This window comes from Microcaecilia unicolor, chromosome 7 (assembly GCF_901765095.1).
Source record: "Microcaecilia unicolor chromosome 7, aMicUni1.1, whole genome shotgun sequence".
Taxonomy (NCBI): Eukaryota; Metazoa; Chordata; class Amphibia; order Gymnophiona; family Siphonopidae; genus Microcaecilia; species Microcaecilia unicolor.
The window spans coordinates 101170653-101184688 of record NC_044037.1 but is presented as its reverse complement, the minus strand read 5'-3'; the positions used below and the strand labels follow the sequence as shown (position 1 = coordinate 101184688).

Below are 14036 nucleotides of genomic sequence, written 5' to 3'. Positions count from 1 at the left end.
TAAATCAATCACTCATGTTTTCTTCTGTACATCTCATCCATTTTGATACAGAAAGTGAAAGTGCCTTGGTGCTTTGTAGCTTTTACTACATGAGACGTGGGGTAAGGAATAATATATTGTAGAGGAATATATTCGAGTTATTCCCCAAGTTTTCCACGTCATCACTGTGACCCCTGACGCAGGTGCTAGTCACCGAAACACGGCCCGTGTCGGGTCTTTTTGTCAAGGCTCATTCATTAAAGAACTGTGTTCCATTTTTAAAGGCCCGTGGTGCTGTTTTTTTTGTTTGGACTTTAGTTTGTACTTTGTTCCCTCTCTTTTGTTATATCTTCTTCTGTACATTGTCATTTTTTTTCTTTACCACTGAAGTCCAGAAGTACTGAGGGTTTTCCCCCCATTTTGTCTGTATGGGAAAGAAGTTTAGCACATTTCATCCATAACTCTCTTGAATCTTGTTACATAGGGAAAAAATGAACAGAGATACAGTGACTAATAATGAGGGGATTAGGATTGCCACCTCACTCAGGCTGCTTCAGTCCTGGATTTACCCCACTGCATGCAAGAAATTGAGGTCCTGCTCATCTTAGGAAATCAGAACTACAATTCTATGTGTAGAAAAAGAGACAAAATCAACTCGTCCAGGTTGACTTGGATGAGGTCACAACCCAGAGGGAAGAGAGACATAGACAGGCCAGGAAAAGCAGGGACAATAAGCAGACCTTGAAACAAGCAGTCAAGAAATCCAACAATATATCACTTTTGGAAGAATGGCTATGAAGGACCTAGGCAAGGTCTTACATAGTAAATGACCTGAACGGTCCATTCAGTCTGCCCAATAAGATAAACTCGTTTTACATGGTATATGATACTTTATATGTATACCCGAGTTTAATTTGTCCTTGCCTTTCTCAGGGCACAGACCATAAAAGTTCTGAAGCTAATGTCAAAGCCCCTTAAAATTTACGCTCCAGCCCATCCATATCTATTCAGTTACGAGCAGGGCGTAGACTGTAGAAGTCTGCCCAGCTTTCCAATTACTGGCGTTGCCACCCAATCTCTACTACGATTCCGTAGATCCATTCCTTCAAAACAGGATTCCTTTATGTTTATCCCATGCATGTTTGAATTCCATTACCATTTTCATCTCCACCACCTCTGCATTCAAAGATTCAACTCATCCATGCCATTGTATTTCAGCAGTGTCATATGGATGTGAAACTGAAGAAGCAAGACAGTGTTGGGCAGACTGGATGGACCATACAGGTCCTTATCTGCCGTCATTTACTATGTTACTATGTAGAAACAGTGAAGAAGCAAGACAGAAAGAAAACTGATGCCTTTGAATTATGGTGCTGAAGGCAAACACTGTGTATACCGTGGAATGCTCAAAGAAAAAAATCAGTCGGTACTGGAGAAGGTTAAGCCTATGCTTTCCTTGGAAGCTCAAATGGCAAGATTGTGACTTTCATATGCATGTGGTGAGAAAGATTTAGAGAAAATCATCATGCTTAACAAGACTGAAGGGCAAGAAGAAAGCCTGTAATCAATACACGAACAACAGCTATGGATGGTGCTCTTTCAACGATTAGCTGCCTGACTGAAGACCAAACATAGTTCATGGCAAATATCCAGAGGGTCGCTATGAGTCAATACCAAATCGACTACACTTAACAGCAAAGATGACCTTTAGGATATTCTGAGGGGAAAAAAAGGCCATAGATGGAAAAGACAGAAGCATAAAACAAAGCTGTAGTAAATGCTGAGGAGAGGCAGGCACTCAGGAGAAAAGCAGATGCAGAATCTTGACTCAACAAGAAGTACAGAGAGAACAGAGGAGACAGTAAGGGGAAAAGCAGCAATAATCTGCTGAAACCATGATAAAAGTGCATAAACGTGGAAAATCCATTATTTAACTGTCATTTGTAATGGTTTTAGGAAATTTTCTTTTAATTTTTTATTAATGAAATTTTAAAAATAACACAAAATGAATCTTTGCACAGCAATATAAGAAAATACAATACCAAAAGGAAAAACAATTAGGGCCACTATGGTCCACAATAATGGGGAGAAGAAGACCAAAGGTGTGATAAGTTTTAGGATTTTTTTTAGATTTGTATACAAGAAATAGAGTGATCCTGAACTCAGGTAGGAAGTTCTTAAGAGAAAAGTACAAGAGAATTCAGAAAGGGATGGTAGCTCTTTCTTTTCCTTATCTGCTGCCCTGGCTGATGCTGCAGCACTGAATTTTAACCTGTTGCTGTTCGTGCTATCTTTCCCCTCTGTTTCTTGCCTTAGCCACAACATTGGGCTCCTTCTGTTCCTGTAAGAGCAGGCACAGAATTCTCAGTATGAGGAAACTTCTGTAAAGATGCAAGCAGGAGTTTCAGGGGAGTCCCTGTGTGGGTGCAAAGGTTCAACCCACACCTACTGAGATAAAAAAAATATTTTTCTTCCATGACTTTATGCTTCTTCTCGTGTTTCTTCATCCCTGCTTTTCTCTGTCTCCCTTTCCCCTTCCTCTGTTTCCTCTCTGTCAATATCTTTTTTCCTCTTTCTCTTTATCTCAGTTTCTAACCTTGCCCCATAGGTCTATTTTCCCCATTAAGCCTCTCCTTATTTTATCCTCCTCTCCCCACTCTCTCTGTTCTTCATTTTTCTCTATACTGCCTGTCTCCTTCTCTTTCTTCCTTTCTTCATTCTTATCCCCCCCCCCCCCCCCCATTTCTGTGTCTTTCTCCTTATTTCTTCTGCTTCTGCCACTCTGTTCTTTTATTCATTCCCTCCCTCTGCCTCCTACATCTTCCTTTTTGTATTTATCTTTCTATCCCTTGTAATGTTTTTCAACAAATGGAATGTTGGAAAGAATTGGCACTAAAAAAATACACCTAGGCTTATTCTGTAAACTGTGCCTAAAGCTAGGCATGGTTTATGGAATAAGCCTAAGTATAATTTTTCAGCACAGTTTATAGAATATACCTAGCAGTGACTAAATGTGACCCGCCCGTGCTCCACCCATGACCACGCCCACTTTTGGAATCTGCACAGTAGAATTTACGTGGACCAGTTTATAGAATACACTTAGCAACTTGTGTAGGTAAATCCTAATTAAAGTCAATTAGCTTAAATAATTGCTTAAGTAGTAATTATCACCGCTGATGGGCTTGTTAACCAATTAAGTTACACACGCAAATCCAGAATACACCCAGATTTACACACACAACTCACACAGTTCAACCCCCCACAACATACATCTTTATGCAAATCTTCCAGAAATAGCCCATATCCTCATTCTCCATACACATATTTATCACCACATGCACATATACATCCCAGCACCCTCTGCCCAAGCCCTTACCACACATACACATATACAACCCAAAAAACTAACCCGCACAAGTATTCCTATGTACTCCAGCCCCACCCTGTACAAACGCCCCTATAAACACACTCATATACTTCTACACACGAATGTAAACACACATAAATGTACTTGGACCCAATCCTCCCTGACATACTCCAACTGCATCATGTTACAAGTCCTCCAACCCTCACACACACACACACCCACCTATATTCCCCTGAAACACACATCACATCCCATATATTCCCCTGATACACACATCACATCCCATATATTCCCCTGATACACACATCACATCCCATATATTCCCCTGATACACACATCACATCCCATACTTCCTCATATACCACCAAATATGCAAATCCCCACATAAAGCTTCACACACCACATCCCCTCACATACTTTCCACAAATACACTTGCGCACATAACACTACACACAAAAGTCACAGGGCTGCCAGAGTTGACTGATGAGATGAGAGACCGCTCAGGATGCCAGGTCCAAGGGGCATTGATGTGCTTTATAAAGGGGCAAGGTGTCAATGCTCCATTCCTCTGCTCTAGTGGCAGAAGTGTTTCAGAGTTTTTATATGACCCTCCAGCAGACAACTTCGTTATTAGAGAGGGACTCCCATGGGCTAGCCACATCATCGAAGGGGTTGGTTACTATTCCCTAGACTGCCCAGAGCACCAGTTGGCCTGGCAATGGGCCTTAACACCTACATTTCTACCCATTTCATACCAGTGGCGTAGCCAAGGGTGGGCTTGGGTGGGCCCAGGCCCACCCACTTTGGGCTCAGGCCCACCTAGTACCAGCATAACTATAATGTGGCTGGCAGGGATCCCCAAGCCCCACCATCCGAAAACTCCCAACAGCTGTCCCTCCTGCATACCTTGTAAATAGCAGATCTTCGCCTGCAGTGAGCAGTGACTGATGCATACTGCTCGCACCGGCCCCATAGCCTTCGCTCTGATGTATTCTTGCCTAGGCGGAAACAGGAAGTTGCATCAGAGGGAAGGGTATGGAGCCAACATCAGCTGTGTGTATTAGTTGCTGCCTGTTGCTGGTGAAAATCTGCTATTTCAAAGGTATGCAGGAGAGGGAGGATATTTGAGAGACCATATGGCATGCAGGTGAGAGGAGAGACCACATCATCTGTGGGATGAGGCGGGGTTCTTCTGCTCACCCATCTTGGGCCCAGGCCCACCCAAAATTGGGTGTCTGGCTACGCCCCTGTTTCATACCATCACAACCCCCCCCCCCCCCAAACATATAAAACCTATATCACCACACATGCGTCTCTACACCCCCACTGTCCACACATTACAGCACACAAATCCTCCTCCTTCCCTTTTCCATTTCATCATGCCTCACTAATCTCTCTCTATATCTTTGGTCTCTCTTTTTCTCTGTTTGTCTCTTCCTCTTCTTGTCTGTCCTTCCTCTATCTCTGCATCCTGTTTTTGCATCTTCCACCCCGCCATCCTTCCTCTCTCTTCCACCCTCCCCTCCCCCCATCCTTCCTCTCTATCATGCTATCTCTTAAAAGTAATAACTTCTGTTATATATATGGGCATGATGTTTGCCTGGGTTTTGAGATTTGGTCTTTAGTTGTCTGTCCTGTGTCAGTGGGATACCTACCTGGGATTCTTATGGTGGTCACAATCAATTTACTTTTATTTGTAACAATAAGGAGGAGTTTTCAATATACTTCACATACAAATATTTCCTCATGAATAAAATACAAGCTAAAGTACCTAAATTAAACCAGAATCAAATAGAAATTAGAATAGCAACTGAATATATTGAAAAATAAAACTGTGTTAAATGTTTCTGCTTTTATTAACCACTCCAGGTGACTGGAATTTTGGAGTTACTGTGTATTCATATTGCAAATATTTATAAGCAATTGTCCAATGGGGGAGCCATGGTATGGTTTGACTCCAGTGTCTATATGGTGCTACATCCTCAGCCAATAGCATGCCAGCAGTAGGTCTCTCCTACATATTTGCTAGCTAGAACAACAGTCAGTAGGGCTCTTCTGATTGGCTGCTAACTAGATCATTGTTTAGTAGAAAGGTGAGCGTCTCCTCATTGATTGATGGCTTGATTATTAACCAAAGGCGTCCTAGTCATCTCTTCTTTGATTCCTGACTGCATTATTATAATTCAAGAGTTTGGTGCTTTAGTAGGCTTGCATCTTATAGGCTCTCCAAAACCAGTTCTTATGAGACAACTTCCTGAAGTTTCCCAGGATCATCCAAGAAAAGGTCACTTAGGTTTTGGTCTTTGCAAGCGGGACTGAAGTTCCTGCATCATCTTAGGGTGAGCCATTCCAAACCTGGAAGACAATAAATTAAGGGTGTCAACTGTCAAGGGATTTTATGCAAGCTAACACCAGTAAGTTCTTTCTTCAAAAAGATGCTCAGATCATGGCATCCCCTACCAGATAAGATCAGTTCACTGATAAAATTATAAGAACATAAGAATAGCCATTCTGGGTCTGGCCAATGGTCCATCTAGCGCAGTATCCTGCTTCCACAAATACCTGGCAGAAACCCAAATAGTAGCAACATTTCATGTTACCAATCCCAGAGCAAGAAGTGACTTCCCCCATGTCTCTCTCAATAACAAACTATAGACTTTTCCTCCAGGAACTTGTCCAAACCTATTTTAAACCCAGATATGCTAACCACTGTTACCACATCATCTGGCAAAGAGTTCCTGAGCTTAACTATTCATTGAGGGAAAAAATATTTCCTCCTATTTGTTTTAACAGTATTTCCACATAATTTCATTGAATGTCCCCTGGTCTTTTTACTTTTTAAAAGAGTAAAAAATTGATTAACTTTTACCTGTTCTACACCACTCGGGATTTTGTAGACCTCAGTCATATCTTTTCCAAGCTGAAGAGCCCTAACCTCTTTAGACTTTCCCAGTGGAATATTAATGGTGCACTGTGATAGCCCTAAGGACAGAAGGTAGAGATTTCTCACACCCCCCCCCCCCACCCCCCAAACACACTCCCATTCTTCTGCACAAGAACTGGAAACTCATGCCCAACATAGATGAGTTGGGAGGCAGATGACATCAGCTGTAGGGGTGCAGTCTCTGGAAATAAATCAACAGTGGAAAGGTGGAACCTACTGTGTGGCAGCCCACGAATCGTTTTCTTCTCTATAGCATCGTGCAATGAGTAAGTTTAAATTTTAAAGCTGACATGTCTTGACTGTTAATCTCATGAGATCAGAGGCTGGAAGTGTTGGCCATGAGACTTGAAGCTCCTTGCAGTCACGGTGCTGCATAAGAGAAACAGAGTGATAGGCTGAGTGGGGCTCAGCTGTTGCACTGTGTGAGCAAGGAATATGCAGCTTGAGGAGAGGGGAGGATGGAGGAGGGAAGGAAGGCATGGGTGAGGTGAGGCAGAGGCAGTAGTGTGCTGGAGCGGGCTGTCACTGACTCGCAAGAGCCGTTTGCTAAGTTTTTTTAAATTTTGGGAGCCAGTTGTTAAAGTAGCCCCCTCCCCCCCCCCCTCACACACACATGACTACTTTAACAACTGGCTCCCAAAATGGCATTAAAAAACAATTTCTTTCAATTTGAAGGTAGACTTTTTAAGCAGATAACAGGAGTTGAGATGGGGGTAACCAGTGCTTTTTTTGTAGAAATAAAGGTGCCGGTACTCATTGTGGGCGGGGTCACCACACATGACACCGCCCCTATTATAGCCACACCCACATTAGCCACACCCCTTATACCAGCCATGGCGCATATAAACAGACATCATTGAAAATATTATACTAGTATAGGAGAAAAAAATAATGTGATTTTTTTTCATTATAAATAATTTCTGTAAGCTGTTACAGCTCCAGTATACCCAGTGCAAAATAAGACAAATTCCAAACACTAAAATGAAAATAAAATGATTTTTTTTCTACCTTTGTTGTCTGGTGACTTTGTTTTTCTATCCATATTGGTCCCAGTCTCTGATTCTGCTGCTCTCTATCTGTTCTCTTAACTCCGTTTCTAGGGCTTCCTTTCCATTTATTTCTTTACTTTCCTCCTTTCTTCTTCTTTTGTTACCCTGCATCCATAAGTAAAAGCTGGGTCCTCCTCCATGGAATTGACTGGAGGAGGTATAACATGGATCCAACTTTTGCCTATTTTCTCCATCCATGTGCAGTTTTTCTCCTCTTCGCTTTCCCTCATCTCCATCCATGCGCATCTTCTTTTTTCTTTCCTCCCCTCCATTCATGTCCAGCACTTCTCCTCTCTCTTCCCCTCCATCCATGTCCAGCATTTCTCATCTCTCTTCCCTCCTCTGTATCCATATAAAGCAATAATTCTCTCTCCCCTCTCCTCCATCCAAGTCAGCATTTCTCCTCTCTCCTAGCCAACTCCTCCATCCATGTCCAGCAATTCTCCTCTATCTCCTGCTCTCCTCTCCATCCATTTCTAGCATTTCTCCTCTCTCCCCTCTCATCCATGTCCAGCAATTCTCTCTTCCCTGTCCTCCCCTCCCTGTCCAGTGATTCTCCTCTCTCCCCTCCATGTCCAGCAATTCTCTCTTCCCTGTCCTCCCCTCCCCATCCAGCGATTCTCCTCTCTCCCCTCCATGTCCAGCAATTCTATCTTCCCTGCCCTCCCCTCCATGTCCAGCAATTCTCTCTCCCCTGCCCTTCCCTCCCATCCCATGTCCAGCAATTCTCTCTCCCTTGCCCTTCCCTCCCATGTCCAGCAATTCTCTCTCTCTTGCCCTTCCCTCCCATGTCCAGCAATTCTCTCTCCCCTGCCCTTCCCATGTCCAGCAATTCTCTCTCCCTTGCCCTTCCCTCCCAGCCCATCCCATGTCCAGCAATTCTCTCTCCCCTGCCCTTCCCATGTCCAGCAATTCTCTCTCCCCTGCCCCTCCCATGTCCAGCAATTCTCTCTCCCCTGCCCTTCCCTCCCATCCCATGTCCAGCAATTCTCTCTCCCCTGCCCTTCCCATGTCCAGCAATTCTCTCTCCCTTGCCCTTCCCTCCCATCCCATTGATTTCCAGCAATTCTCTCTCCCCTGCCCTTCCCTCCCATCCCATTGATTTCCAGCAATTCTCTCTCCCCTGCCCTTCCCTCCCATGTCCAGCAATTCTCTCTCCCCTGCCCTTCCCTCCCATGTCCAGCAATTCTCTCTCCCCTGCCCTTCCCTCCCATCCCATTGATTTCCAGCAATTCTCTCTCCCCTGACCTTCCCTCCCATCCCATTGATTTCCAGCAATTCTCTCTCCCCTGCCCTTCCCTCCCATTATTTCCAGCGATTCTCCGCCTCTCCCCGCCCTCCCATCGACGTGCAGCGATTTTTCCGTCTCTCCCCTGCCCTCACCTCTCCCATATCCAGTGATTCTTCGTCCCCCAGCGTCCTCCTTCACTGCCTGCCAGCCAGCGTCGGACTCAGAAGCGAACGGTGCAGGCAGTGATTGGCTGGCAGCGTCGTAGCTTCCCTCTGCAAGTCCCACCTACAACTTCCTGTTTACGCATAGGCGGGACTTGCAGAGGGAAACTACGACGCTGCCAGCCAATCGCTGCCTGCACCGTTCGCTTCTGAGTCTGACGCTGGCTGGCAGGCAGTGAAGGAGGACGCTGGGGGACGAAGAATCGCTGGATATGAGAGAGGTGAGGGCAGGGGAGGGACGGAAAAATCACTGCACGTCGATGGGAGGGAAGGAGAGAGGCGGAGAATCGCTGGAAGTAATGGGAGGGGAGGGGAGGAGGAGGAGGAGAAAAAGGTGCCGGTACGCCGTACCGTCGCGTACCGGCACAAAAAAAGCACTGGGGGTAACTATTGCACCCTCTGTTGCGAATCTGTTTGTAGCAGATTTTGAGGAGAAATATGTCTATGTGTCTCCATGTTTTGATAAAGTCAAGTTATGGCTAAGATTTATTGACGACATTTTTTGTTTATGGACAGGAACAAGAGAAGAACTAGAAGATTTTCAAAGTTTTCTGAATCAATGTCATCCATCCTTAAAATTCACTATGCAATGTGACAAAAAGACTTTCTTTCTTGGATCTTTCTGTCACTAGAATGGATAATGGATTTCAGACCACCATTTTTCGAAAAGAAACGGACAGAAATACTACATTGTATTATGATAGCTGTCATCCAAGTAAATTAAAAGATAGTTTACCCTTTTCTCAATTCTTGCGCTATAGGCATATATGCTCAGATCTTTCAGAATACAAATGTAAAGCTAAAGATCTAAGCATCAGATTGAAAGATAGGGGTTACCCTAAAAAAGTGATACAGCAAGCCTACAGGAGAGCAAAATATAATAATCGAGAGTATCTCCTTAGACCTAGACAAATTCAAGATGAAGATGAACAAGACACTCTAACTTGTGTCTTACGTTGGTCTACGAGGGTCAATGAAGTAGCTGAAGTTATAAGATCTAACTGGCATGTTATTCAGACTCTACCTGGTTTTGAGAACAGCAAACTGAGACTGGCATTTAGTAGAGGTCATAACTTGAAAGAAATTCTTGCACCTTCAGCTTTAAGGCAAGTGCCAAATTTGCAAGAGCAAAGTGAGACGGGACACAGAAGATGCGGACAATGTGGTATGTGTAATATTATGTTAGATATACAAGAATTTATTGATCCCCAATCTAAGAAGAGATATACTTTACAGCAAAACACGTCATGTTCATCAGATTGGGTGGTCTATTGTATTATCTGCAGCTGCAATAAATTGTATATAGGTCAGACGTCTCGTACACTTTCTACGAGATTAATAGAACATAAGAGCGATATTAACATCCAAAAAACTACAGCACCTTTGGCAGCTCATTGCAATAAAGAAGGACATCTTTTTGAGAGCCTAAAATGCTTTGTGCTTCAGCGTCCTGCATGGCATATAGGAGGAGGCGACAGGAAACTTCTCCTATTAAGACAAGAACAGCGCTGGATTTTTAGATTAAATACATTACACCCTTTTGGCATCAATACTAGAGTAGAATGGAATACATTTTTTTAAGTATGGTACGAGATTGCAGATTAGATCGTAACGTCATTTGACTGACATCTTTAAGGGAGGGGTTTAATCAAAGGCATCTGACGTCAACACAGATAAAGCGCGGCCATGTTTTGAGCAGTGCTGAGTAGGAGTGAAGAGATCACGGAGCACCCTGTAAGATTTATAAAGTTGAGTAATTTCTGAAGTTATGTTCTAAAAAATTAGCTGATGTTGTTTGTGCTTTCTTAACAGATCTTGAAAGTCAGACACCACGGACTCTGATGAAGGATTCGAAACTTAGGCCAAAGTCGGGCCGAGGAGGGTGTCTAATAGACTGTTGAGCAAAAAAGATAAGTGCATGATCCGTTGATTAAATATATAGACGGTTCACTTGTTGAAGTATTTTGAGCAGTAGCCATACCTTTAGAATAAAGAAAGGAGGTTTTTGCCCATGATGATTTAAGAGACCTCCCTAATATTGGTTTACCAATGACGGAGTGTTCCCTTATAATGTGAGGCTTTTTCTCCTCCTTTTAACAATTATTTTGCTACATCAGGAATGTTTATGGATATTTTATAAAGCTATATGATTATTATTACGCAAATATCCTTTTAAGCTCTTTTTTGAGATTTAGATTAGTTCCCAAAATGTGGGCTCAGATCCCTTCCTGAATTCTCTTTTACTTTGCTGGTGGGGATGCTGAGCCCTGTCAGCCAAGTAAATAGACTGCTGCTGCTCCCCGCTCCTTATTTCCAGTTTTGAGCAGTGGGCTGGGACTTCCCGTGCATGCGAGAGAAGGCCTTGCCTAGCATGCCCACATGAGGGGGGGGGTGGGAGAGAGGCATGTGTTGCCCCCACCAGTCCACCCCTGCCCCCCCCCCCCCCACAAATTGCAGGGCTGGCTACGCCTAGAGAGAGGCCCCGTTGTTAAACATTTACCAGCAGACCCCTGGGCAGGGGGCAGGGTAGCATGTGCTGAAAAGTCTATTCACAAAGTGCTACCCATTAGTAAGTTTTGTAGCTATGCTTTGGTTTATAAAACATGATTATTTTAAAGCGGAATCACTGCTGGGGAAAGGATAAGTCACTTGTAACTGCGTCCGATAGGGCTCAGCATACTACTGCTGTTTCATGGCAATGATTAGCAGGGTCACAGACAAAAATTTCAGAGTCAAGTGTAATCCCCCATTATATGGGGATTACTAAGAGAGAGCCACAGGGGGGCGTGACTGGGAGGTCCATGGGTGGGTAGCAGCCCAGCCCAAGGGGAGTGGATGAGACTAGGAGGAGATAAAGTTAAGTGTTTGCCCTTTAGAGGGGTCTTTGGTTGCCTGCAAGCCCCTGCCAAGTGACCTGAACAAGGAGAAGGGGGATCCTGAAGTGCCACCTTAAACTTGGGCTAAAATCTAGAAACAATTGTTGTCCCACTAGCAACAGTTGGCAAAGGAGTCAGAGCTTCGTGCGGATTGGGGAGTCTGGCCTGTGAGCAGGATTTAGGGCAGAAAGAAGTCTGCTCAAGGTCGGGGTACTGCTCTGTGAGTTCACCAACAGAAGAAGGCCAGCCATAAAGGTCAGTGCCTGGTGGTAATGGAGTGAATCGGTGGAGGAGAGTACAGCCCTGGGGCTACATCTGGTTGGCAGGATAGGCATGGACAGGAGTACTTGTGAATAAGTGAATAATCTGGACAGAAATCCATTGCAAATACACCTGTAAGGAAAGTGGAGTGCGATTGGGGAGTCTGGCCTGTGAGCAGGATTTAGGGCAGAAAGAAGTCTGCTCAAGGTCGGGGTACTGCTCTGTGAGTTCACCAACAGAAGAAGGCCAGCCATAAAGGTCAGTGCCTGGTGGTAATGGAGTGAATCGGTGGAGGAGAGTACAGCCCTGGGGCTACATCTGGTTGGCAGGATAGGCATGGACAGGAGTACTTGTGAATAAGTGAATAATCTGGACAGAAATCCATTGCAAATACACCTGTAAGGAAAGTGGAGTGCGATTGGTGACCCCCCCCCCCCCTTCCGGACCTGCAGAAGTTTGATGTTGATTTAAATAAGAGTCTATTTAAGTGATTGTGGAGAAGAATCATTGAAGTTGAAAAATGTCTTTTGCAGAAGTTAAATAAAAATTGAGGTTTGTGGTTAAACCCTTCAGGGTGCAGTGTGGTTCCTGGACTGAAGAGCTGAGTGGAACCCCAAACTGGAAAAGTGTCTCTCAAACCCTCCAATTGCTATTCCGGACCATTGGCCCACCCCAACTCAACTGAAAGTGGACTGGAAATGAGATGTGTGGTAAAAGTGGCCTGAGAGTGAGCAAAAACTGTGAAGTTTATGTAAAGATATTTATTTTTTGTGGCCCGGGGCAGCAGCTAGCGCATGGGTGAGTCCTGGGTTACAAAAGAAAGTATCAATTTTCTGGCCACCTTCAATTCTGGGTCATCCCTATTTCCTCAGTCATCATCCCAAATCTTGTCCCCCAACCTCCCTCCCCTTCTTATGTCCTATCTACCCCTTGCCACCCCATTCTTGATCCTCTCTCTTCCCCTTTCTACATCATGACCCCTGATCCTGGATTCTCTCCCTGTATAGTACCTCCTTGACTGAGGCTCTACTTTCCTCCTCTCCTTATTCAGTCCCTCCCCCCTCCCCCCCCCCCCACACACACACACACATACACATAAAAATGTTCATCAATTCAGTGTTCCAGCCATTCTCTGATCCCCCCCCCCCCCCCCCCAGCCATACAGCCATATATTGATTCTTCTCCATCACCATTCCTTCTTGGACACTGACTTCCTTGCCAAGCCAGCCCACTATTGTATGTTTTAATATTATTTGTAAATTGATTGCTGCCTATACATATCCTTTGTACCAATAATGTCTATAATATAGTTACGTACATATATACAACTTTTTTTTGTTTGGTTGGTTGGTTGGGTTTTATGGGGGAGAGAGAGTCAATTATTAAACATTTATCAGCACACCCCTGGTTAAAGGATATCCTTTTTCTGGAGAACCAAATGGCCTCAGATTTTTGTGGGTTTAATTTTAATTTATGCCTCCTGAGCCAAGTTGACATTGCAATAAGGCAAAAGTTGAGACTACTTAAAGAAGACTGAGGACCAGTGTTATAAGAGAGGATATCATCAGCATACAGGTAAACTCTGATCCTGAAGCCTTAGACTAGTGTTGCAACTGATGCATGAAAGAACAAAAGAGCCAAAATGGACCCTTGAGGCACCCCACAGGTCACGGGGAACAAAGCAAAGATCTCAGTGCCGTACAATACACGGAAGGTTCAATGGGTGATTTAAGGATAGAACCAGCTGAGGACTATCACTGTAATGCTGATATCCCTAAGCTATTAAAGATGTGGGGATTATGTTCTGGGGTTTGTTTTGGTTTTGGGGTTTTTTTTTTAAAGGAAATTATAGAGCTTAAAAACAACTTTTTCTACTAGCTATGCAATAAAGAGAAGCTTGGACAGTAATCTGCAGGAGTTGTAGGATCTAGATTGTTTTTTTTTTTTTAAGCAATTCTTTGAAGGAGTGAACAAACATGTGGACAAAGGGGAGTCGGTTGATATTGTGTATCTGGATTTTCAAAAGGCGTTTGACAAGGTACCTCATGAAAGGCTACAGAGGAAATTGGAGGGTCATGGGATAGGAGGAAATGTCCTATTGTGGATTA

The 14036-nt window shown here is 44.0% G+C and overlaps 1 protein-coding gene across 1 annotated transcript in view; it reads right to left on the bottom strand.

Annotated features, from left to right (window-relative positions):
• Positions 1–5179: 5179 nt before the first annotated feature.
• The window catches only part of LOC115475058 (trichohyalin-like), a 79972-nt gene continuing 71115 nt past the window's right edge, over positions 5180–14036 (bottom strand). Inside the window, exon 7 of the mRNA XM_030210796.1 lies at positions 5180–5701. Within this exon, the coding sequence (XP_030066656.1) occupies positions 5632–5701 (70 nt within the window). The 3' untranslated portion in view covers positions 5180–5631. The remainder of the gene's footprint in view (positions 5702–14036) is intronic.